The 19473-nt window shown below is 40.2% G+C and overlaps 1 protein-coding gene across 4 annotated transcripts in view; it reads right to left on the bottom strand.

The window, feature by feature from the left end:
- The window catches only part of tln2a (talin 2a), a 112941-nt gene that overhangs the window by 13019 nt on the left and 80449 nt on the right, over window positions 1–19473 (bottom strand). For all 4 annotated transcript variants that reach the window (XM_030719246.1, XM_030719236.1, XM_030719253.1 and 1 more), the window contains 23 exons: window positions 19250–19363; window positions 18920–19033; window positions 18410–18544; window positions 18006–18134; window positions 17704–17806; window positions 16718–16926; window positions 15210–15329; window positions 14833–15030; window positions 14548–14687; window positions 13721–13814; window positions 13447–13536; window positions 13235–13357; window positions 12986–13129; window positions 11812–11973; window positions 11431–11571; window positions 11035–11216; window positions 9692–9824; window positions 9020–9121; window positions 7419–7589; window positions 5640–5786; window positions 3703–3804; window positions 3182–3301; window positions 173–319 (listed from right to left, as the gene is read on the bottom strand). In XM_030719246.1, the coding sequence (XP_030575106.1) occupies window positions 173–319; window positions 3182–3301; window positions 3703–3804; window positions 5640–5786; window positions 7419–7589; window positions 9020–9121; window positions 9692–9824; window positions 11035–11216; window positions 11431–11571; window positions 11812–11973; window positions 12986–13129; window positions 13235–13357; window positions 13447–13536; window positions 13721–13814; window positions 14548–14687; window positions 14833–15030; window positions 15210–15329; window positions 16718–16926; window positions 17704–17806; window positions 18006–18134; window positions 18410–18544; window positions 18920–19033; window positions 19250–19363 (3120 nt within the window). The remainder of the gene's footprint in view (window positions 1–172; window positions 320–3181; window positions 3302–3702; window positions 3805–5639; window positions 5787–7418; window positions 7590–9019; window positions 9122–9691; window positions 9825–11034; window positions 11217–11430; window positions 11572–11811; window positions 11974–12985; window positions 13130–13234; window positions 13358–13446; window positions 13537–13720; window positions 13815–14547; window positions 14688–14832; window positions 15031–15209; window positions 15330–16717; window positions 16927–17703; window positions 17807–18005; window positions 18135–18409; window positions 18545–18919; window positions 19034–19249; window positions 19364–19473) is intronic.

Raw genomic sequence — 19473 nt, 5'->3', positions numbered from 1 at the left:
GCAAATTAGAACAATTAGCCAAATGGGTTAATGCATGGGGCAACTCAGATAAACTGTTTTGCTTCATTAGTGGCATGAGTGAGCAGAATTATCTGAACAAAAAAAAATAATAAAAAGCACAAAAATGGTTTTAATTAAATAAAGTTGCCCCATTTTATTGGCAGAATAATACCTTCTCTGTGACTGCGCGGGCACAATCAATGAGCTCCCGTTTGGTAAAACTGTCAGATGGGGTGATCTGCAGAGCTCCGGCCTTTTGGACCAGGAAGATGCAGCCATGACCAAGATCCTGCACTCGGGTCTTGATCTGGAAACCAATCTGTAAACACAAACCATAGCAATAACATAAAGGAGGAGGATATTTATTTAACTGCAAAATAAACAGATGAGTAAATAAAATGCAGCTGATTAGCTGACTTATATTCTTCATGTTCATGTATAAAATAAGGGAGGTCTATTACACTCATTTCCAGCACTACATTTTTATTCCTGCACTAGCTGGAATAGGTGTGCATGATTAACTGTTGAAAATGATCCTTAATTATCTTATTTGTCTGGTGCAATTCCTCAGTTCACACATTGTCTGAAACAAGCTACTTTAGCTCAATTCCCCTGCCCACAAATCTAACTTTCATCTGATTGGCCACCCTTCATAAAAAAGGTTTGCACAGCAGGTGAGGAGAGGTTCTGTGCTCACAGCCAGAGCTGTGTGACTGAGATGGCCATATTCCGACTCTGGATACTGTGGCTCCTCTAAAAAAGGACATCTTACTATTCATCACTGATTGAAGAAAATAAGAACTATCCTAGGTTTCTTTTCAGCACTGTAGCCAGGCTGACAAAGTCAGAGCTCTGTTATGCTGAGTATTCCTGTAATTTTAACTAGTAATGACTTCATGGATTTTTTCACAAATAAAATTTTAACCATTAGAGATAAAATTATTCATGACCATCTCACAGACACATCTTTGTGTGCAGCTACTTTCAGTAGTGCTTATATTTATTTAGACTCTCTCTGATTGATCTTTCACAGTTAACTTCAATAGTTACTACCTCCAAGCCATCAATGTCTCTATTAGACCCCATTCCAACAAAACTGCTCAAAGAAGTCCTACCATTAATTGATGCTTCAATCTAAAAAATGATTAATCTATCTTTATTAATTGCCTTTTTATTTTTATTAATTGCCTTTTTAGTATTTTAAGGTGGCAGTAATCAAACCATTCCATAAAAAGCCATCAATCGGCCCAGCTGTCTTATTATAATTATAGGCCAATCTCCAACCTTCCTTTGTAGTTGTAAAACAGCTAACTGATCATCTGCAGAGGAACGGTTTATATGAAGAGTTTCACTCAGGATTCAGAATTCATCACAGTACAGAAACAGCATTAGTGAAGGTTACAAATGATCTTCTTATGGCCTCTGACAGTGGACTCATCTCTGTTCTTGTCCTGTTGGACCTCAGTGTAGCTTTTGATACTGTTGTGGTTCTGTGCTAGGACCAGTTCTATTTACACTATACATGCTTCCCTTAGGCAGTATTATAAGAAAGCATTGAATACATTTTCACTGTTATGCAGATGATACCCAGCTTTATCTGTCCATGAAGCCAGATGATGCACATCAATTAGTTAAACTGCAGGAATGTCTTAAAGACATAAAGACCTGGATGACCACTAATTTCTTGCTTCTAAATTCAGATAAAACTGAAGTTCTTGTATTCGGCCCCACAAATCTTAGAAACATGGTGTCAGACCAGATCTTTACTCTGGGTGGCATTACCTTGGCCTCCAGTAACACTGTGAGAAATCTTGCAGTCATTTTAGACCAGGATATGTCCTTCAATGCACATATTAAACAAATATGTAGAACTGCTTTTTGCATTTGTGCAATATTTCTAAAATTAGAAACATCCTGTCTCACTGTGATGCTGAGAACCTAATTCATGCATGTATTACTTCTAGGCTGGACTATTGTAATTCATAATTATCAGGCTGTCCTAAAAGCTCCCTTGAAAGCCTTCAGCTGATCCAAAATGCTGCAGCTAGAGTACTGACAGGGACTAGAAAGAGAGAGCACATTTCTCCCATATTGGCTGCACTTCACTGGCTCCCTGTTAAATCCAGAATTTAATTTAAAATCCTTCTTCTTACATACAAGGTCTTAAATAATCAGGCCTATTGTTCTATCGGGGTGTTCTCTCACCCCAATAGAACACTTCAATCTCAGGCTGCAGGCTTGCGTGTGGTGCCTATGATACTTAAGAGTAGAATGGGAGGCAGAGCCTTCAGCTTTCATGCCCCGCTTCTGTGGAACCAGCTCCCAATTTGGATTTGGGAGACAGACACCCTCTTTATTTTTAAGATTAAGCTTAAAACCTTCAATTTTGGGGCGGCACGGTGGCGTGGTGGTTAGCACTGCTGCCTCACAGCTAGAAGGTCTGGGTTTGAATCTACCTTGGCCCGGGCCTTTCTGTGTGGAGTTTGCATGTTCTGCCCATGTCTGCATGGGTTTCCTCTGGGTACTCCGGTTTCCTCCCACAGTCCAAAGACATGCAGTTACTGGGGTTAGGTTAATTGGTGATTCTAAATTGCCCATAGGTGTGAATGGTTGTCTGTCTCTCTGTGTTAGCCCTGTGACAGGCTGGCGACCTGTCCAGGGTGTATCCTGCCTTTCGCCGTATGACAGCTGGGATAGGCTCCAGCCACCCGCGACCCTGAACAGGATAAGCAGAAGAGGATGGATGGATGGATAGACCTTCCTTCTTGATCATACTTATACTGGATCAGCTGCAATAGACCTAGTCTGCTGGGATATTCTCATGATGCACTGAGTGTTTCTTTTTCATTCACTACTTTTCACTCTCTGTGTTTAAACACCACTCTGCATTTAATCATTAGTTATTGTCAATCTCTGGTTCCCTTCCACATTGTGTCTTTTGTCATGTCTCCCTCCCCTCACCCCCGACTGCTCGTGGCACAGCATTTAGAGCAGTCTGAAGCCTGAACTTTGATGAACATTAAACAACAATGTGACAGAAAATAAGGAACAGCATACTGATAGATGTTAATACATAGGTTTCCTTTAGATCCAAGAAGCCATAAATGTCACAAAGGGAAAACGTTTACACTGAAGTAGCAGTGCTGTTTCATAGGTAAAACATTTCAGATGTCCTCCTCACCTCCTCTGGTTCAGCTGTACGGGCAGCCAGTCGACCCTGAACAGCCAGCTGGCTGTAGTCCACAGTCACTTGTGATGCCAGGGCTCCCAGCTCATCGGGACAAGTCACTGATTTGGTCATCTGATGGATATTTGGGGGGGGGGGGGGGGGGGGGGGGGGGGGGGGGGTGTCAGATCATTTGTTTAACTGCCTATATAAGAACGTGCTTAAAGAAACAAAACGGTATGTAACATCAAACTTGAGAGTCTACAGACTGAAAAAGGCTTACAGTTGAAATTAGTTTAATATGGCTGCTTTAACAAAATACCTTTGAAAACTTTATTTAATGAGAAGGTTCTTTGAGACTGAATTTTTTTTTCCTCTAAAGGAGAAAAGTCCAAGAAAGGACAAAATCACAAGGTTACAAAAATGATAAAAATGAGAGAACAGATATGGGATTGCTTATAATCAACAATAACCCATTCATAGCTCATAAGTGTACTTCAGAAACAAAAATGTTAAGAGTTATTTTGAGAGCTTACCATTTCCTGAGCAGTGACAGCAATGGCTTTAGAGTATTTCACCATACTGGTCTGGTAATCCACAAATGAGCCCTCAGGTTCAGGTGGTGTACCTTCATCCAGCTAAGGAAAGACACACATCAGCACGCAGTTAAAATGGCACTGCATTTTCATTTTAGGCATGATTGGTTTGTCCTTCGCAATAGGAACAAAGATCTTCAAACGTGAAGAAAAATACATTTTTCAGCTCTTTACTTGTAATGGCACGTTAAATCGAATCTACCCTTCAATTATACCAATTCTGCCAGGTGTGCAGGCATCAGCAAACCAACATTAATGCAGCTTTATATTCAGAGGAATACTCTGTATGAACGATAAACACTCATTATAAATTATCCACCTAATTACCCACTCTGTAATTATAGCTTTAAAACAGCATCAGCCCCAAAAACATTTGATCATGAGCTTGCAGTTCAAATATTATATGTTTCTAGCATTTCTGCCAAATTAGACTACTTATTATATCACGGAAAAGCAAAGAATACAAGAGATTCCACCATGCCAGAAAAACACGCTGGTACTGAAAGATATCTGTAATATTGCAAGTTCATGGTGTTCACTCCTCCCGCTGACAGAAATAATACGTTAAAATCTGCAGCCTTGACTAGGTGACTCAAAGTTAATCAGAAAAGCTGTTTAAATCACCGCTGCTAACAACCATAGTGGAGGGTGACCATTATTCCAATGGGATTATTTGAGAGGATTATCCCCATTTAATCAACTTCGCTGACTGACACACAGACAAATCATGCACCTGCATGCTGAACATGTACTAAAAATGAACCATTTTCATTAATTATTCATGACATGCCACATACAGTTGACGCAAAGATGCCGTTCCCTCTGGTGAACTCACACTCCTGAGACACTTCTTCACCTTTGCAATGCCTCTCAGTACGGTAAGGAGAAATATAATTAGCTAGCTGCTGTCTGTACTTGAGATAAAAGGCTTTTTCTTGTTTTGCAGGTCATGGGTTTGCCAATACTTTCAATGTTAATTGGAAAGATAGGTCAAATTATCTGGCTCTGAGTAAGAATGGCTGTGTTGACAGTCAATTTCCCTATGCTTCAGTGGCTTGTGATTTGTATTAATATGTTAATCAGTGACTTTTTAAAATGGTGCCTGGGAAACATTATGGTTGTAATCAAGATGTTTTGCATGGCAACAGAAAATCATGGGTCAAAAGAAGGAAAGAAAAGGAGGGAACTTTCATGAGAAAATGATGACTGCTCTGTAAACTCTGGAAAAAGGTTAACATTTGCTTCTACACCATAACTGCTGTACTGTTAACTTTAAATTCATTTACCCCACTCTTTCTTTAGAGCATTCTGGCTTTTGCCCATGTAAAACTTTTCAAAGCAGAATGTTTCCCACTACACAGTTTTAACAATTAATACTAAAATGGAGAACAAGTGTGTAATATAATATCAAGTAACTTAATTTTTAGTGCACTAGATTTAATTGGACTAATTTTCTATGCCAGTTCTGAATGTTGGGGACAGAGCAGAGTGTGGGTGCAACTGACCCTTTTAGGACAACTTATGGTTTTGCGCATCTTAAGATAATGTTGGATGATTGTATTATCTGACTTGCAGCCATGCCATCTTGTAACACAAATGAAGACAGAATGGAGCTGTCAGTCAGTACCCAGCTGGTGACGAGCTCAATCAGATGATGGTGAAAGACAGACAATTGCTAATGCAGACAAAGAGCCTAAAACTCGAGAGTTTTTCCTGTAGCTGTAGTAAATTCTGTTACTCAAGAAGCAGAGTGCAAATTAATTTACTCCATAAATCTCTAAGCATAATTTAAAAGCAGTGAAGACATCATGCTATATCCTCATATCATTGTTTACTGCACTACCAAATAACAACACACTGTAACCAGCTGGACCCACCTTGGCCATAGCATCTGCGATGGACTCCACCATTCCTCCCACCATTCCCACCTCACTGGCAGCTTCATTCAGCGTCACCATAATGTCATCAACCGCCTCTTTCATGAGCTGAGCTGCCTCTGCTATAGCATCATGGGTATGGGATGCCTGTAAAGTGTGATACATATGAAATACTTGTATGTGTACAGATAGGTCCATGATTTGTTGCACAAAGACACAATTGTTCTAGTTTTGTATGCACACCACCACAACGGATTCTAAATCAAACAATCAAGCTGTGATTAAAGTGGACTTTCAGCTTTAGTTCAAGGGATTTCACTAAAATTCTGCCCCAACCGTTTATGAATTATAGACATTTTTATACACACTCCTTTTTCACAGGCTCAAAATGTTACTGGACAAACTAACATAATGTTAAATGTAAGGATTGATTTTGATTCTTGGATGAAAATCCTTTGCCATCAATGACTACCTGAAGTCTTGGACCATGCCTTTACTGCAGCCACCTTCAGTTGCTGCTTGCTTGTGGGTCTTTCTGCATTTAGCGTGTATTTAATAAATGAGATGTATGCTTCCTTGGGTTGAGATCATATGACTGACTTAGCCACTGAAGAATATCCCATTTCTCTGGCTTAAGAAACTCTTGCTTGGCTTTTACAGTATGCTCCATGTCATTATCCATTTGCACTGTAAAGCACTCTCCAATCAGTTTTGCAGGATTTGGCTGAACCTGAGCAGAGAGTATAGCCCTGTACACTTCAAAATACTATCAACAGGCACATCATCAATAAACAGTACTGACCTGTTTCCACTGACAACCATACATGTCCATGCTTAACACTGCCTCCACCATGTTTTACAGATAATATGGTAATAAACTGCTTCTCTTCTCCTTCACACTTTTCTCTTACCATCATTCTGGTACAATTTAATTTTGGTTTCATCTGTTCAAAGATTTTTTTTTTTTCCCAGAACTGTACAGGCTGTTATAGACATTTTCTGGCAAGGTCTAATCTGGCCTTCTTGGTCTCGAGTGTAACCAGTGGTATGGATTTTGTTGTAAACACTGTATTTCCCTTCATGAAGGCATCTCTTTATTGACAATGATACACCAACATCCTTGAGTGTGTTCTGGACTTAATTAGATTTTGTGAAGTTGTTTTTCTTAACCATGTAAATAATTCTGATTGTCAATTTGAACACTCCAAATTTTTTCACTGTTATTTGCTTATTTTGTTTTTTTAGCCTCCCTCACTTGCACTGACAACTTCAGATATTATGTCTGAGTCATCTGTCATGAAATAAAAAAGGAACAGGCCTCACCTGGCCATGAAACTTAAGGTTATGTATATAACCCTGGTTCTCTGAGTAGCACGAGCGAGTGTCTCACAAATGCTATGAAAGAGAACTGCTTGTCAGTCAATTATGCCCAATTATTTTTGAGCCTTTGAAAATAGAAGGCTGTATAAAAATGACTAATTCCCAAACAGTTTTTTTTGTACAACCCCTTGAATTAAAGCTGAAAGTCTCCACTAATCACATCTGTTTGATTTAAATTTCACTATGGTGGTGAACAGAAGCAAAACTACAAAAATTATAACTTTGTCCAACAAAATATGGACACAACTGTGAATGACAAGGGTGCAGCAAATAGAGTTAGTAACACTCGCTGATGCATTGGAAAAGTTCAGATAACTTTCACATGTATGCAGAAGAAGTGAAGGAGCAGTTTTCACAAGGTGCATAAAGTATAAAATTGAGCGTATAAAATGGCCTTGCCTTCGGGTTTCCTCCACCTTCCTTGGCAGCGTAGAGCATTTGCAGAGCAGACTCAGCCAGAGTCTTTGTTTGGTCCAGGAAAGTCATCTGCTGCTGGTGGTCATTCAGCTTGGATGCCACACCCACAGAGGCCTTGATCAATGGTTCAAAGTAGCCAGCCAGCTGGGTCACCTGAGGCAAAGAGTTAAAAGTTTTTAATGAGTCCAGAGAAAGAGCACAAAAGTCAGCACTTGACCTTGTGTAATGCTAAATGTCACATTCATATGTGAAGAATCACAGTTAATGAAAATTAACAGATTCTCAAATTATTTCAAAATGGTATGGTCATATATGTGTTACACAGTGACGTGCGGTGAGGGTCGTGACTGGTGAGGCACTGACGTCATCACATCAGATTTACAAACATATAGCTTATTCACCATTTGATTGGCAACAGTTGTTTTGTTTAACATTAACATAGTCTGAAGCAAACCTTTTAGCTCCGGTGTTGGTCTTCCTTTAATTATTATCTTCTGCTTCGATTGAAAGTCCAGTTTAGAAAATTCTTTCAGTTGAGTTATGTAATCTTCCATGTTGAACATAAGGCCAAGCAACAGGAAAAACTAACTGGCCTTGCTAAACTGTTTATGGTAGCTTGCCACCCAGGAGTCGTAGAGTCCCTGGGATCACCAGCGCCCCCTACCATGAGGCACGAGAACTGCGTGCCTCACCTAGTGTCTCTTCGCAGCAGTTTCATGATCGCTCAACACAAGAATGCATTACACACACATACAGTTGTTAATGAAAAAACAAAAAAAAAAAACTGTGCATTATATACACCAGCTAAAATATAGAAATTTAGTTCATATAGTAAAAGTGTTAGAACATTTTAATAGCCACATGCAAAGGGAAAGTAATCCGGTCTCACTGCATAGCATGCCAGCACAGTTAGTAGTCATTGGCAATGACTATACTGAGCCGCACCACGGATTGCGCAATCCGTGGTGCGGCTCGCCGGGCTGGTGCCTCACCGTTCGTCTCTTAGTATTTGACCGGCAAATGCGAAAATTCAGCGATTTTGAAAAAACTAATCTAAAAATGGTGTAGTTAAATGGAAAAGAACTTTAAAATACAAATCACTGAATGAATATAACCATTTAATTTATTTTTTAATTTTATATTTCCACGATGACAGGTGAGGCCGTGCCTCACCTGCCTCCCCTGACTGCACGTCACTGGTGTTACACCTTTTACTTACAGGACCCAATTTAAGGCTGTGTTTTAATGTGAATGTGTTTTACTATTTCAGTAACTATCTTATTTACAACAGATGAAGAAATGCTGATAACCTTGCAAAGCTGGACAATGACGAGCATACTGCTGGCAGATGGAAGTCTATTATATAAAAGTGAAACTGTGCCTGCTGCTTTAACAATGCATAAATTATAAAAAAGAATTCCACTATAATTAAATGATAGATAATGCTGAGATAATTGTAACAGTCCATGCCTAACATAAAGTTATAAGCAACACTGCTGCCACTGAATACTGCTGCTGAAAAAGTCCAACTTTGCTGCTCCACAGTTGCAGTATAATAGTAATTAAGTCACTGCCCTATATACCTTGTGTCCTAGTTGGGAAGCTTCGCCCCTGGCAGCAGTGGAAACGGGGTCAATTAAGTGGCCAATTTCCTGCACGGTGGACGTCAGCTGCTCTTGTAGTGCCTGAAGAGAGGAAATAAAAAGAAATTGGTTTTTTGTGTTGCTTTTTATGGGAGACAGTGGTGCATTCAAAGAAGGCAGCTGGGACCTGCTAAAAAGCACTAAGCAAGAAACAAAACTGAAAGATAACTGCCCTGAGCTACTCTGACTTTTAATATGTCAGCTTAAACTTTTGATTGTTCAGCAGGTGCCAAAACTTCTGCGTTAAAGCACACCAATGTCAGGACATAAAACATAAGGATCGCATGCAGTCTGTGCTGTACTACAAGAGGAACTACTGCCATTCAAATATTTTGTTAAGTTTAAAATAATAATAATAATCCTTGTCACTGTTGGATGAGTTGTCTTTGGCCTAGATGGGACAGAAAACCTAATTAATACCACCAAAAATAGATTTAAAACAGACAGATTTAGTATGCAAGAAAAAGGCTAAAAGCAACTATTAAACTGGTAGAAGTGGGGGGGCAAGCAAAGCAGATTGATAACTAGATAACTAACAAATAGATAAATGAAAACAGAGAAAGATATCAGTCGTCTGCAAAGATTCTGAGCCATCTTCCGATAGTCGCTTACCTCCAGCGAGATGTCATCCCTGCTGGGTAAGTTCTGGCTGACAGCAGCCAGAGAGGCCTGCTCAATGTCACGGATACATTTGTTGATGTTATCAATTGAAGAGTCGCACTCCCGCTGACCTGGGGCCTTGTCCCTGAGAAAAGGAGAGCAGGAAAAGAGAAGCAGAAGCAATAAAATGGTTGAAGACAAAAATGAGCGATGAAGAAAGGAAAAGAAATGCTAACATTGGAGTTATTAAAACACAGACACATTCCAGGATATCTTTTCCCCCCTTCTCAACTGGCTTCCTTGTCTCATTGCTGCTCAGGTCACATCTACCAAAATGTGGCCTGTAGGGTCTCTTTTCCGCATAGGGAGATCAAGCTGGGCAGCAAAATTAGCTTTGAACCTCTGATTTGTCTGTGGGTTTCGCCTCATGGGCAGATTAAGTTCGTTAAACATCCATTTCCATGCATGGTGGCACACTGAAAGTAAGACTAAAATAAAACCTCATCTTTGCGCTTAATGAGGCTAACAAAGTTATGAGCCTGGCTGCTGCAGGATTGCTTGGGCCCAAAATATATACACAGAATTCTATTACACTCCCAGTACTGAATTTGCAGTCTAAAAAGGAAGCCAGCGATAAGGGCATCAGAACTGAAAGCGATGCTAAGCCGGCTATGCATGAATGCTAATGTGCAGATGTTCTGAGACGAATGAGAACCTTAACATTCAGTGTGTTTGACTCAGGGAATTAGCCTCTCATGGGCATCAGTTTTGTTCTGATCAAGGTCAGGTACAAAACTGTGTGAAAGAGGAGATTAAAAATGCGAGCTGCAGAGGCACAAAGACAAGTGTATGTAACCCCAGGTTACAGCTTCTGGTTGCCCTTTCTCAAGGTGTTTTTATAAAAGCAGATAAAAAGGGAGCAAAAGTTGTATTACACCCAACACCCCCCCCCCCTACTTTTTAATCCTGTCATTACTGCACAGAAATAGACTACAGTGGTGTTATAAAGGAATAAATTATTAAACTGATTATCTGGAGCCTTCCTGGCTTGAATGTATCTCAAAATCCTCCGTATATCCACGATATGATGTTTTTATTAAACTCAGTCAGGCTAGCTGTTTGCCCATTTTCAAGCTTTAATATGAGCAGCTGCTGGTGCTAACTTCATATCGACCTCACGGACACGAGCCGTATTGCTCTCCGCACCTAACTGTCAGCAAGAAAGTGAATGTACCTATCACCCAAAATGTCAAAGTGTTCCTTAAATGGGAAACCTTTATATACTGTAGTTTGTCAGCTTTGCTATGTCTTTTGCATCTAGTTTGTAAAACCTGACAGAATGCTTGTTAACTAACCGGATGGCTGTGATGAGCCCCTTGATGGAGTCAGACACAGTGCGAGAGTGCCCAGCCAGGACAGACCACATGGGCGGGTCTTTAGGGTTGATAACCAATGAGCGTGCGGTTTTGAGCAGATGGGTCGAGCTGTCAAGCATAGAGCATGCGGATTGGAGGATGGGCTCCTGTGCTGCAGAACCCTACAGGGAAAAAAAAAAAAAAACGCTAAATTTCAGTTAAAATGTACATTTTCAATCTCATTGTACATCCTGTATAATGACAATAAAGGCATTCTATTCTATTCTATTCTACTGTATGTGAATTTAATAAAAGAGCACATTTTTACAGTCTTGCAACGTTTTCTTCTGTTGAGATCAACTGTAATAATACAAACTAATGTTCACAGAGTCATACCTCATTGCTGATTTTAGCAGGCACACTGGCAAACTCCGGGTTGGAAGCAAATGTTGTCAAGTTTTCCACAGCTTCAATTAGTGGAGCCGTGGCGACTCGACACCTGTTCCTGTTTTCCTCTGAGAAATCACCATCTAAAGCCTAGAAAGTGAGAGAGACGGAACATAAAAGGTGCATGAAACAAATATCAAAACTGATTCTGGATTAAAGTTATCAAAGAGCTAAGAATTAAAAAAAAAAGACAGACACTTGACAGAAAAAAGGATTCCTACAGATTATCCCACATGGAAAGCAAAGAAATGTTATGTCACAATTACGTTTATAGCTACACTATGCCAATTAGGCCACGGAGTCAACCTTTTGATAAGATTGAAACACTACCTTAATGGTTTTGACCAAGTTGGCAGTGCTGTTGGCAACCTCCTTAGCAGACTGGACAAAGTGCCTCTTGGCAACAGGATTGGTCGTCTTAGAAGAAGCAAGACGGCAGGCATTGCACAATGCTGAGGTGTGCTTAGCAACAATGGTGGCTGCTGAGAGAACCTGTTAAATTATAAACAACAAAATGGTAAATTGGCGACGGAGATTTTGTCTAAAAATACTTTTGTCAGTGAGACTGCAGGTATCAAATGCTCAGTCATTGGAGGCGTCTGCCTACATAAATTCAGGACATTATCTGGAAAATGAAGTTTGGCCAGTGGTCGTTTGACACATGAAGCACATGATGAGTGATAGTTCACATCAGAGCTGTTCTGACTGCTAGAAATACTTGATTTGATATAAGCAGCTCCACTAGGTGAAGTCTGCCAATGTTCAGTTTTTTTTTTATTTTTGTTTTGTAGTTTTTCTCTAACTTTTGGCTTCATTACACAGTCACCACAGAGAAGAGAGGAAACGGGATGAAAGAAGGCAGTGGAACGACATGCAGTTAAGGTCTGGTTAGTAGGGACACCCTGCAGACAGCATTCACGCCTGCGAGGTATATGTGTAAGTGTGTACTACCATCATTTATATGAACTAAAAGTCATTAATTAATAAAAATCTTTCTTAAAATTTCTGGTCTAGACATAATTAGACAAAAAGCTGTTAATCTTCAACAATGGTGTTGATGGAAATAAAGGCAATAATGGGGTAAATATCAATTTTAGACTTTCAGATCAGCAGAGAAGGCATTTTATGCAATTTGGAGCAAAAAAAAAAAATGACTGTGTACTTCATCCTTTTTTTTTTTCCTAGAACTATCTCAGTTCTGCTTATTGTGGCAGTCAGCAGTTAATACCTGAATTCTCTTTCTCTCTAAACAAGAAGAATGCCTACAGATTAGTCTATATGAGCACGAGCCAGGAAAGTCTTTATGCGAGGCAAGTACCACATGAAGGCAATAATAACAATAAAGACACAGATCCATCCATCCAACACGTTGATCTGATAATGAACTGTAACATCTCTGCAGAACAGCATAACCACTGTGCTGTACACTACAATTTTACATAATTAACTGCCAGTTTTTGGTGAGCTGTATTGTATATATAGAGAGTAGTGCATGTGTATATACCTGGGAGGGGCTGCTTTCTGGATCAACAAGATTCTGACAGGCCATCTGGATTGCTTGGTTGGCTTTGGCAAACTGGATGGGATCCACCAAACCCTGGTGTCCTGCCTGACTGTTAGGGTCTGACACACCCACCAAGTAGGAAGCCTGTGGAAAAATTATACTTATAAACAGCATTTGCCATCATCACCCAGATTGCTATTCCTTTACATTCTAAGGTACTGTGGCAATCACTTCTCTAACACTCTGTACCTGTCCTGCAGCTTCAGTGAGGCCACACAGGGCTTTAGACGCTGACCCCACACAGTCTCCAAATGCAGACACGTCCCCGGTTTTGCAGTTCTGAGAAATACCAGCCATGGACTCTCCCAGGACCTGAACAGAGAGTCAACAGAGAAGAAATCGTATGCTTAAGATGCTTAACTGGACGTGTACAGTGTGCTTGCTGTTCTGATAAGGCCTACCTTTGAGTTCTCCATCACACTCTCGATACAGTCGAAGTAGGAGAGGTCACTGACCGGTTCATTGGGGTTGTCAAGCATTCCTCTGACAGCCTGGGAGGTGAATAAGAGCAAAGCTTTATAAAAGTTTTAGAGGTTTTGCAGGTTTTTATTTTCACTTTATTCTCATTAGTTGGTATCAGAAAGAAAGATATCTTATATGCCATGGCTTATACTTAAACTTGACATGATAGCTGATTGTGAATGCTGAATCACAAGGTGGTAAAGCTTTGTTTACCTCTAATTCTCTCAGGGCATTGTCACACTCCTTCTGGCCAGGAGCCTGCTGTGTACATAGAGTGATCAGCTGGTTGATGCTATCAGTCACAGCTCTGGAATAAAGGAGAGGAACAAATGTCACTTTCTGCTCCATGAGAGTGTCAGGGAAATAGGTTTTATTCTGAGCTTGTTGGTTTTGAAATGTGAGCTTTTTTTTAGTTGATTTCTCTGTAGTAATAAAGCCTGTGAATACAACGTTCCACGTATCTATATGTCTGTTTTGTGTGTGCAAGCTTATGCTTATTCCCATATTTGATTGTCTTAATATTTTGAATTTTTGTTTGCTTTTAGTTTTTTTAATTACAAGTTTAGGCTGGCAGCTGCAATTGGCCCCATTATTCTCATTAATGACTATGTTATTATAGCAAGCAGATGTGTGAGTGCATTTTGCTGATAACATGAAAATCATAACAAAGCCCACTTGCCTTGATAGACATTTTTACCATATGCTGATTGCCAAATGAATAAAATGGTAGTTGAAAGACAACAATTTGAACTGATTAAAATCAATAGCAATAAAATATAATTATCCTCATTTCAGTAAAACATATTTTAATTTGTTTTTAATCTGTGAACTCATATATTACAGTTGCTTTGAACAGCTAATTATTTGCTGGTAGCCTTGTTAGTGAACCTTAGATCCTGAGCCTTATATTGACTCTTAGATCTTAAGCTCTATCATGAGAAAAGTGAGCACATATTACTGTCCTTTGGATGCTTCCAATCAAATGTGCCTTAAATATTAAAAATCAGAGTTCATAGGAGAGCCTGTGTGCTAAGCTGTACCTTGCTGCAGCAGCTAGCAGGTTCTTGGCATTTGCTGCTGCTGGGTCCACAGACAGACTTTTAGCAGCCAACAGCAGTTTGCTAGAAGCCATGGAAATATTCTTCAGGTTACCAATCACCTGTACCTGGTCATCCTTTTTCTGGAATGACAAACAAAAATCAACATGTGAAAATATGCTTCAAAAGGAGTCTGAAATCTTTCTCCCTTCACTGAAATATCTGACTTGGAATATGTGCTACTACTAGTGGCTGTTAAAGACATTGGAATTGAACTACAGGACCAACCTGAGTGTGCCCAGCCATTTCTATGCCAGCATCCAGGAACTCATCAAAGTCTTGGCTGAACTTTCCGGAGGCCACAGCCAGCTGACTGCTGGAGCCTCTGGAGGCATGGACCACCTCGCCTGCTGACTGGTTCAGGTCAGCTGCTGTTTGGTTCAGCTCACTCTGGGCCTCCTGGAATGACTTGGAGGCTGGTGGGATCTGAAGGCAGCACGCAACAGAATGATTCAAGATAAACCATTCAATTATTTGTCAGTGTCAGATAAATATCTAGCAGTTCCCCAATTCATACATATTGTAGGTATATAATGATGCCCATTTAGTGCTAACATATAGATGAAAAATAAATATTGAACAGTGCCTGAAAACTTTTAACTCACAGTTTCAATCAGCAGCTTCTTGCTGGCCTCCCCGATGCTCTTGAGAGCCATGTCCACATCCTTCTGGCCAGGCAGACAGTTGACGCAGTTGTTTAAGGAATGAGACACAGCTTTGGCCACCTGAAACACACACAGCAAACTGGGTTAGGAGGGTGGGTACAGGTGGATAAGCCAAGCTAGAAGTCCAAGCTTAAAATGTTAATGAGCATGGCAGTTGTGCACCATAATTGATGCCAGAATTTAGATCTTTTTTCCTTCATTAATATCAACCAACTCATTATATTACACACGGCCAAAACAGAAGCACACGGCTACATGGCATGATGTCTCACTGAAGTAGTTCCCTGGGTTACAAACAAAAGCCAATAAGATAATAGAGAGGCACAGCCTTCCAAAATTGATTCATATTTCAACGTTTTCCAAAAGTCCTTATATCAGACTATTATGTTATTCCAGTATCAAATTATCTCCAGTGATATCACATAATTTATTGATTTTGAGTGGAAAACACATGGACAACAAGGCATAAATAAATATTTTCCAGTAAATATGCCACCTGGTTTATTACAGAGCTACTTTTTAAATTTGACAGGTGTTCACCTGACTGTACTACCAAGCAGATGCATCCAAACATTAAGGCAAATATTTAACTAAATATATTACGCAAAAGAAAGAAAGGCTGATTAATGCATGTCTTACACCAAAATAGACCCCTGGTTTGTCATCCTACAAGTCGCATAATGTAATTCACAGCATATTCAATAAGATCGATAAAGTTTTGCTATTAAACTTCCTGTCAAATACTCCATGAGTTTCAGGGGAAAACCAGAAGCACTCTGACAGGGCAAACTTCCCAGTATTTACTTTTAAAGGAACAGCACCGTATTTTGTATATATTTATTTTGTTTTCTTTGTTCTTGTCACACACACTTTGCAGTGAAGTAAAAACAAGTGCAAAGTATAGCCTTTATGTGGCTATAGTACAAGTTTAGCATTCATTTCATTGTGTAGCAAAATTTGTTTAAATGTTTAGCAATAAATAAAGTCATAAAGTTTATTTTGTCTTAAAAAATTATTATTCACAAACACTGTACATGTATTCAAATTGTTATGTATTTAAGCAATTATAAAGGTCAGAGGTAAAATCCCCATATATGATTCCCTATATGGCTGCATGTTGTCAATACAACAACATGCAGTAAGAAACAGACAGACAGAATGGCATGCCCACATGCACATGCTATCAAAAACATAACCTCCTTGCAAAGGCAATAAAAATATTATTTTTAACAGTGTGTTTAATTAATAGACCCTTAGTAAAACACATACACAGACTATATGAGGTAGAGGTTACAGTCTGCAGCATTATTTGAATCAATACTTGGTAATGTTACTTTTATGGCACAGGTGTCACAATGCGAAAGGAAGCTGAGGGCTGGACTGAGTCCTTCTGCCATCTGCAGTGTTGAAAGGACTCCATAACCTCAAGCAATTCTGAATCGTCTCACCTGTGCCAGTCTCTGTTGGCTCTCAGCGTCTCCGGGGGAAATCAGAGCCTGTTTGGCCTCATGTATGAGAAGCGCCGAGCCCTCCATAACGTCACGAGCTGAGTCCAGCATGGCAGCCGCAGCCTTGGGATCCACAGTGGAAGCAGCAACGCCACGGGCTGCTTGGGCGAGTGTTTTTAGAGCCTGAGCTGTCTCTCTGGCTGCTATTCCTACACCCAGGATAATCAGAGGTAAGTGAGAATATAAATGTAACTGATACAGTCAAGAAAGATCTCAGAGCCATTACAGACCATTAATAGAGCTATGACACTTTGTGACAAGACAGTGCCACTGTTCAATTTCAAGTCATAAAAACACAATGCAATGCACAAAAAGTAATTCCTCTGTCTTGACAAATTAGCAGCAACAATCAACAAAACAAAGATGACATTAGGATGTTTCCCTCACAGGCAGGAACTGACAGTAAGAGTCTCATAAGAAATGTGACATCTCATCCACAACAAATTAGCTGGATGGGATAAAACAAATGGAATGAAGCCATATTATGGTTGAGATAACAAGATTACTCAAGGGGAAAAAACAGGTTCCAGGCGATGGGAGCGTTTCTCCTCGGGTTCTTTGGGCCGTGCTCTAACCGAGGATACTATAAAGGTAATGAAATCATCAGTGAGCCTTGTGTGTTTGTGTTACACGGTGAAGAGTGGAGCAGGGGATAATGGTGCAGAATGAACTTGAGAAAGGTCAAGAAAACTAGTAACCATAAATTCAGCTCATTAAGGTGCGACATGAAGGATCTTTTATTAAAACTGGCATCAAAGCCCACAGCAGCTGCGGATGTTGTTGGTTTATAACTGAAGAGGTAGGTCTTCTTGTGGCAATAGATGAGAAAGGTTGTGTGGTTTCTTAAAATTAAAAAGATTTCTTCCTCTTGCCTTGGATTTCAACATCTGTAACCATGTGTATAGAATGATGTCAGCAGTACCAACCGGTGTAGTGTTCGTTTCCTTGTGCAGCACAGGTGAGCAGCTGAGCCATGGAGGATCCCACTGACTTAGAGGTGCTGCCCAGATCCTGAGCACACTTCTCCAACTAGATAGGGTAGAAATAAAAGAAAATTAAAAAAAAAAAAAAAGAGACATTTTTTCAGTAACTAAAAACAAAATATTAGCCTGCAAACTAACACTCCTACAAAGCTCCTGATATGCTCAAGCCTTAGAAGCACAAGCATGTCTTAAATCTAGTGCACCTGAGTCCTGACTCAGTTTTATGGGGGTACAATGTCTCTTACTGATTCTCCAGGCAGTGGTTTCAGTTGGGCATTTACAGCAGCCATCTTTGCATCTTGCAGCTCACTTCTTAGGGTCTGGATGGCAGTAAGGGCAGAGTCTATCTCCATGGGGCCACAAGCTTCATGAGCCTAGAGAAAAAAAAAGTCTGTGGTCACTTACAGTTGGCATAATTACAGTAGTTTCTCTTTCACCTGTAAGTTATAAAACTTTTACAGATTCAGACGTGTTATGTGCAACTTAAAAACACAAACTAAAGCATTAGTTACAAATTAAAGAACGAACTGAGCAGTAACAAAGAAAGGTACAATATCTTTTTTCTGCACGTCATTGGCATGTCTAAAATGCAGTGATTTTGTGAATAGACTGCCACAGGCAAGAATTCCCATGTGTGTCTGTGTTTTACCTTCTGTGCAGACGTCCTCAGCTCAGCCAGGCAGGTGGCCAGGTTCTTGGCACACTGACCCAGTTGCATGGCTGCAGCCTGATCAGTCACCGTGGGAACAGACGACTTGGCTGAGGTCACCATCTTACTGCCAGGCTGCAGGGTGGGTGGGGGGATGGAGGGTGTGTTTAAATGTTTTCCTCAGAGAATCAAGCAAACAATGCACTGTATAACACCAGGTACACACGTTTGGTGACATTTCTCCAGTTGGTCTATGTGGAGCTCTGAAATCCCATCTAGGTATTTAACACATTATACCATCACACCAGCATTTCTCTAACAGCCTGTTAACACCAAAAAGAGGTTACCGGCCTATTTTTAACGTCCCCACATGACTGAAACACTATTTATACTTTCAGCCTGGTTTCCAATGTAGGACTGAAGTTACCCAGTATGAGTGTGGGCACATAAAGTTTAAACAATCTCTTCTCTAGCAAAACAGAGAAAGCAAAAGGCCATAAAGGGCTGCACCTGTAGGAAGTTTTGGCTGGCAATAATGAGGGCTAACTGAGCACTGAGGTCCTCTGGTTTGGCTTGACTGCCACGGACTCCCTGGACAAGCTGTGGGATGTGGTCTGCAACTGCCTACACACACACACACACACACACACAAAAAAAAACAATAACAACAAAAAACCAAAAACACATATTTACATAAGCTCTAATCCAGTAAAAATTGAGACACTTTAAAGTAAAGATATGAAAGAAGCATAAAGAAGTATAAAGTTTCAATGCATTTAACACAAAAAGCCAAAAACATCAAAAAGTAAATGGCGCCCTGCTGTTAGCATCATCCCTCACCTTACAACTCTGCACCAGCTGCTGGTGAGCAGCTGTGTTCTTGTTGGAGGCGGCAGCGTTCTGAGCAGCAGCGATGGTCTGTGTGGCTGCAGCTGCAGCTTGCTTGGCAGCATTCTGAGGAATAATGACAAGACCCACACAAACATCACATGTAAAACATTTTTTCACAGTCACTGTGTCACTCTCTCTGCTTTTGACTGTGGATGTTGAAATGGTACTGTTGA

The sequence above is a fragment of the Archocentrus centrarchus genome, chromosome 3 (assembly GCF_007364275.1).
Source record: "Archocentrus centrarchus isolate MPI-CPG fArcCen1 chromosome 3, fArcCen1, whole genome shotgun sequence".
In the NCBI taxonomy this organism is placed as follows: Eukaryota; Metazoa; Chordata; class Actinopteri; order Cichliformes; family Cichlidae; genus Archocentrus; species Archocentrus centrarchus.
This window is presented reverse-complemented; position numbering and strand designations above follow the sequence as displayed.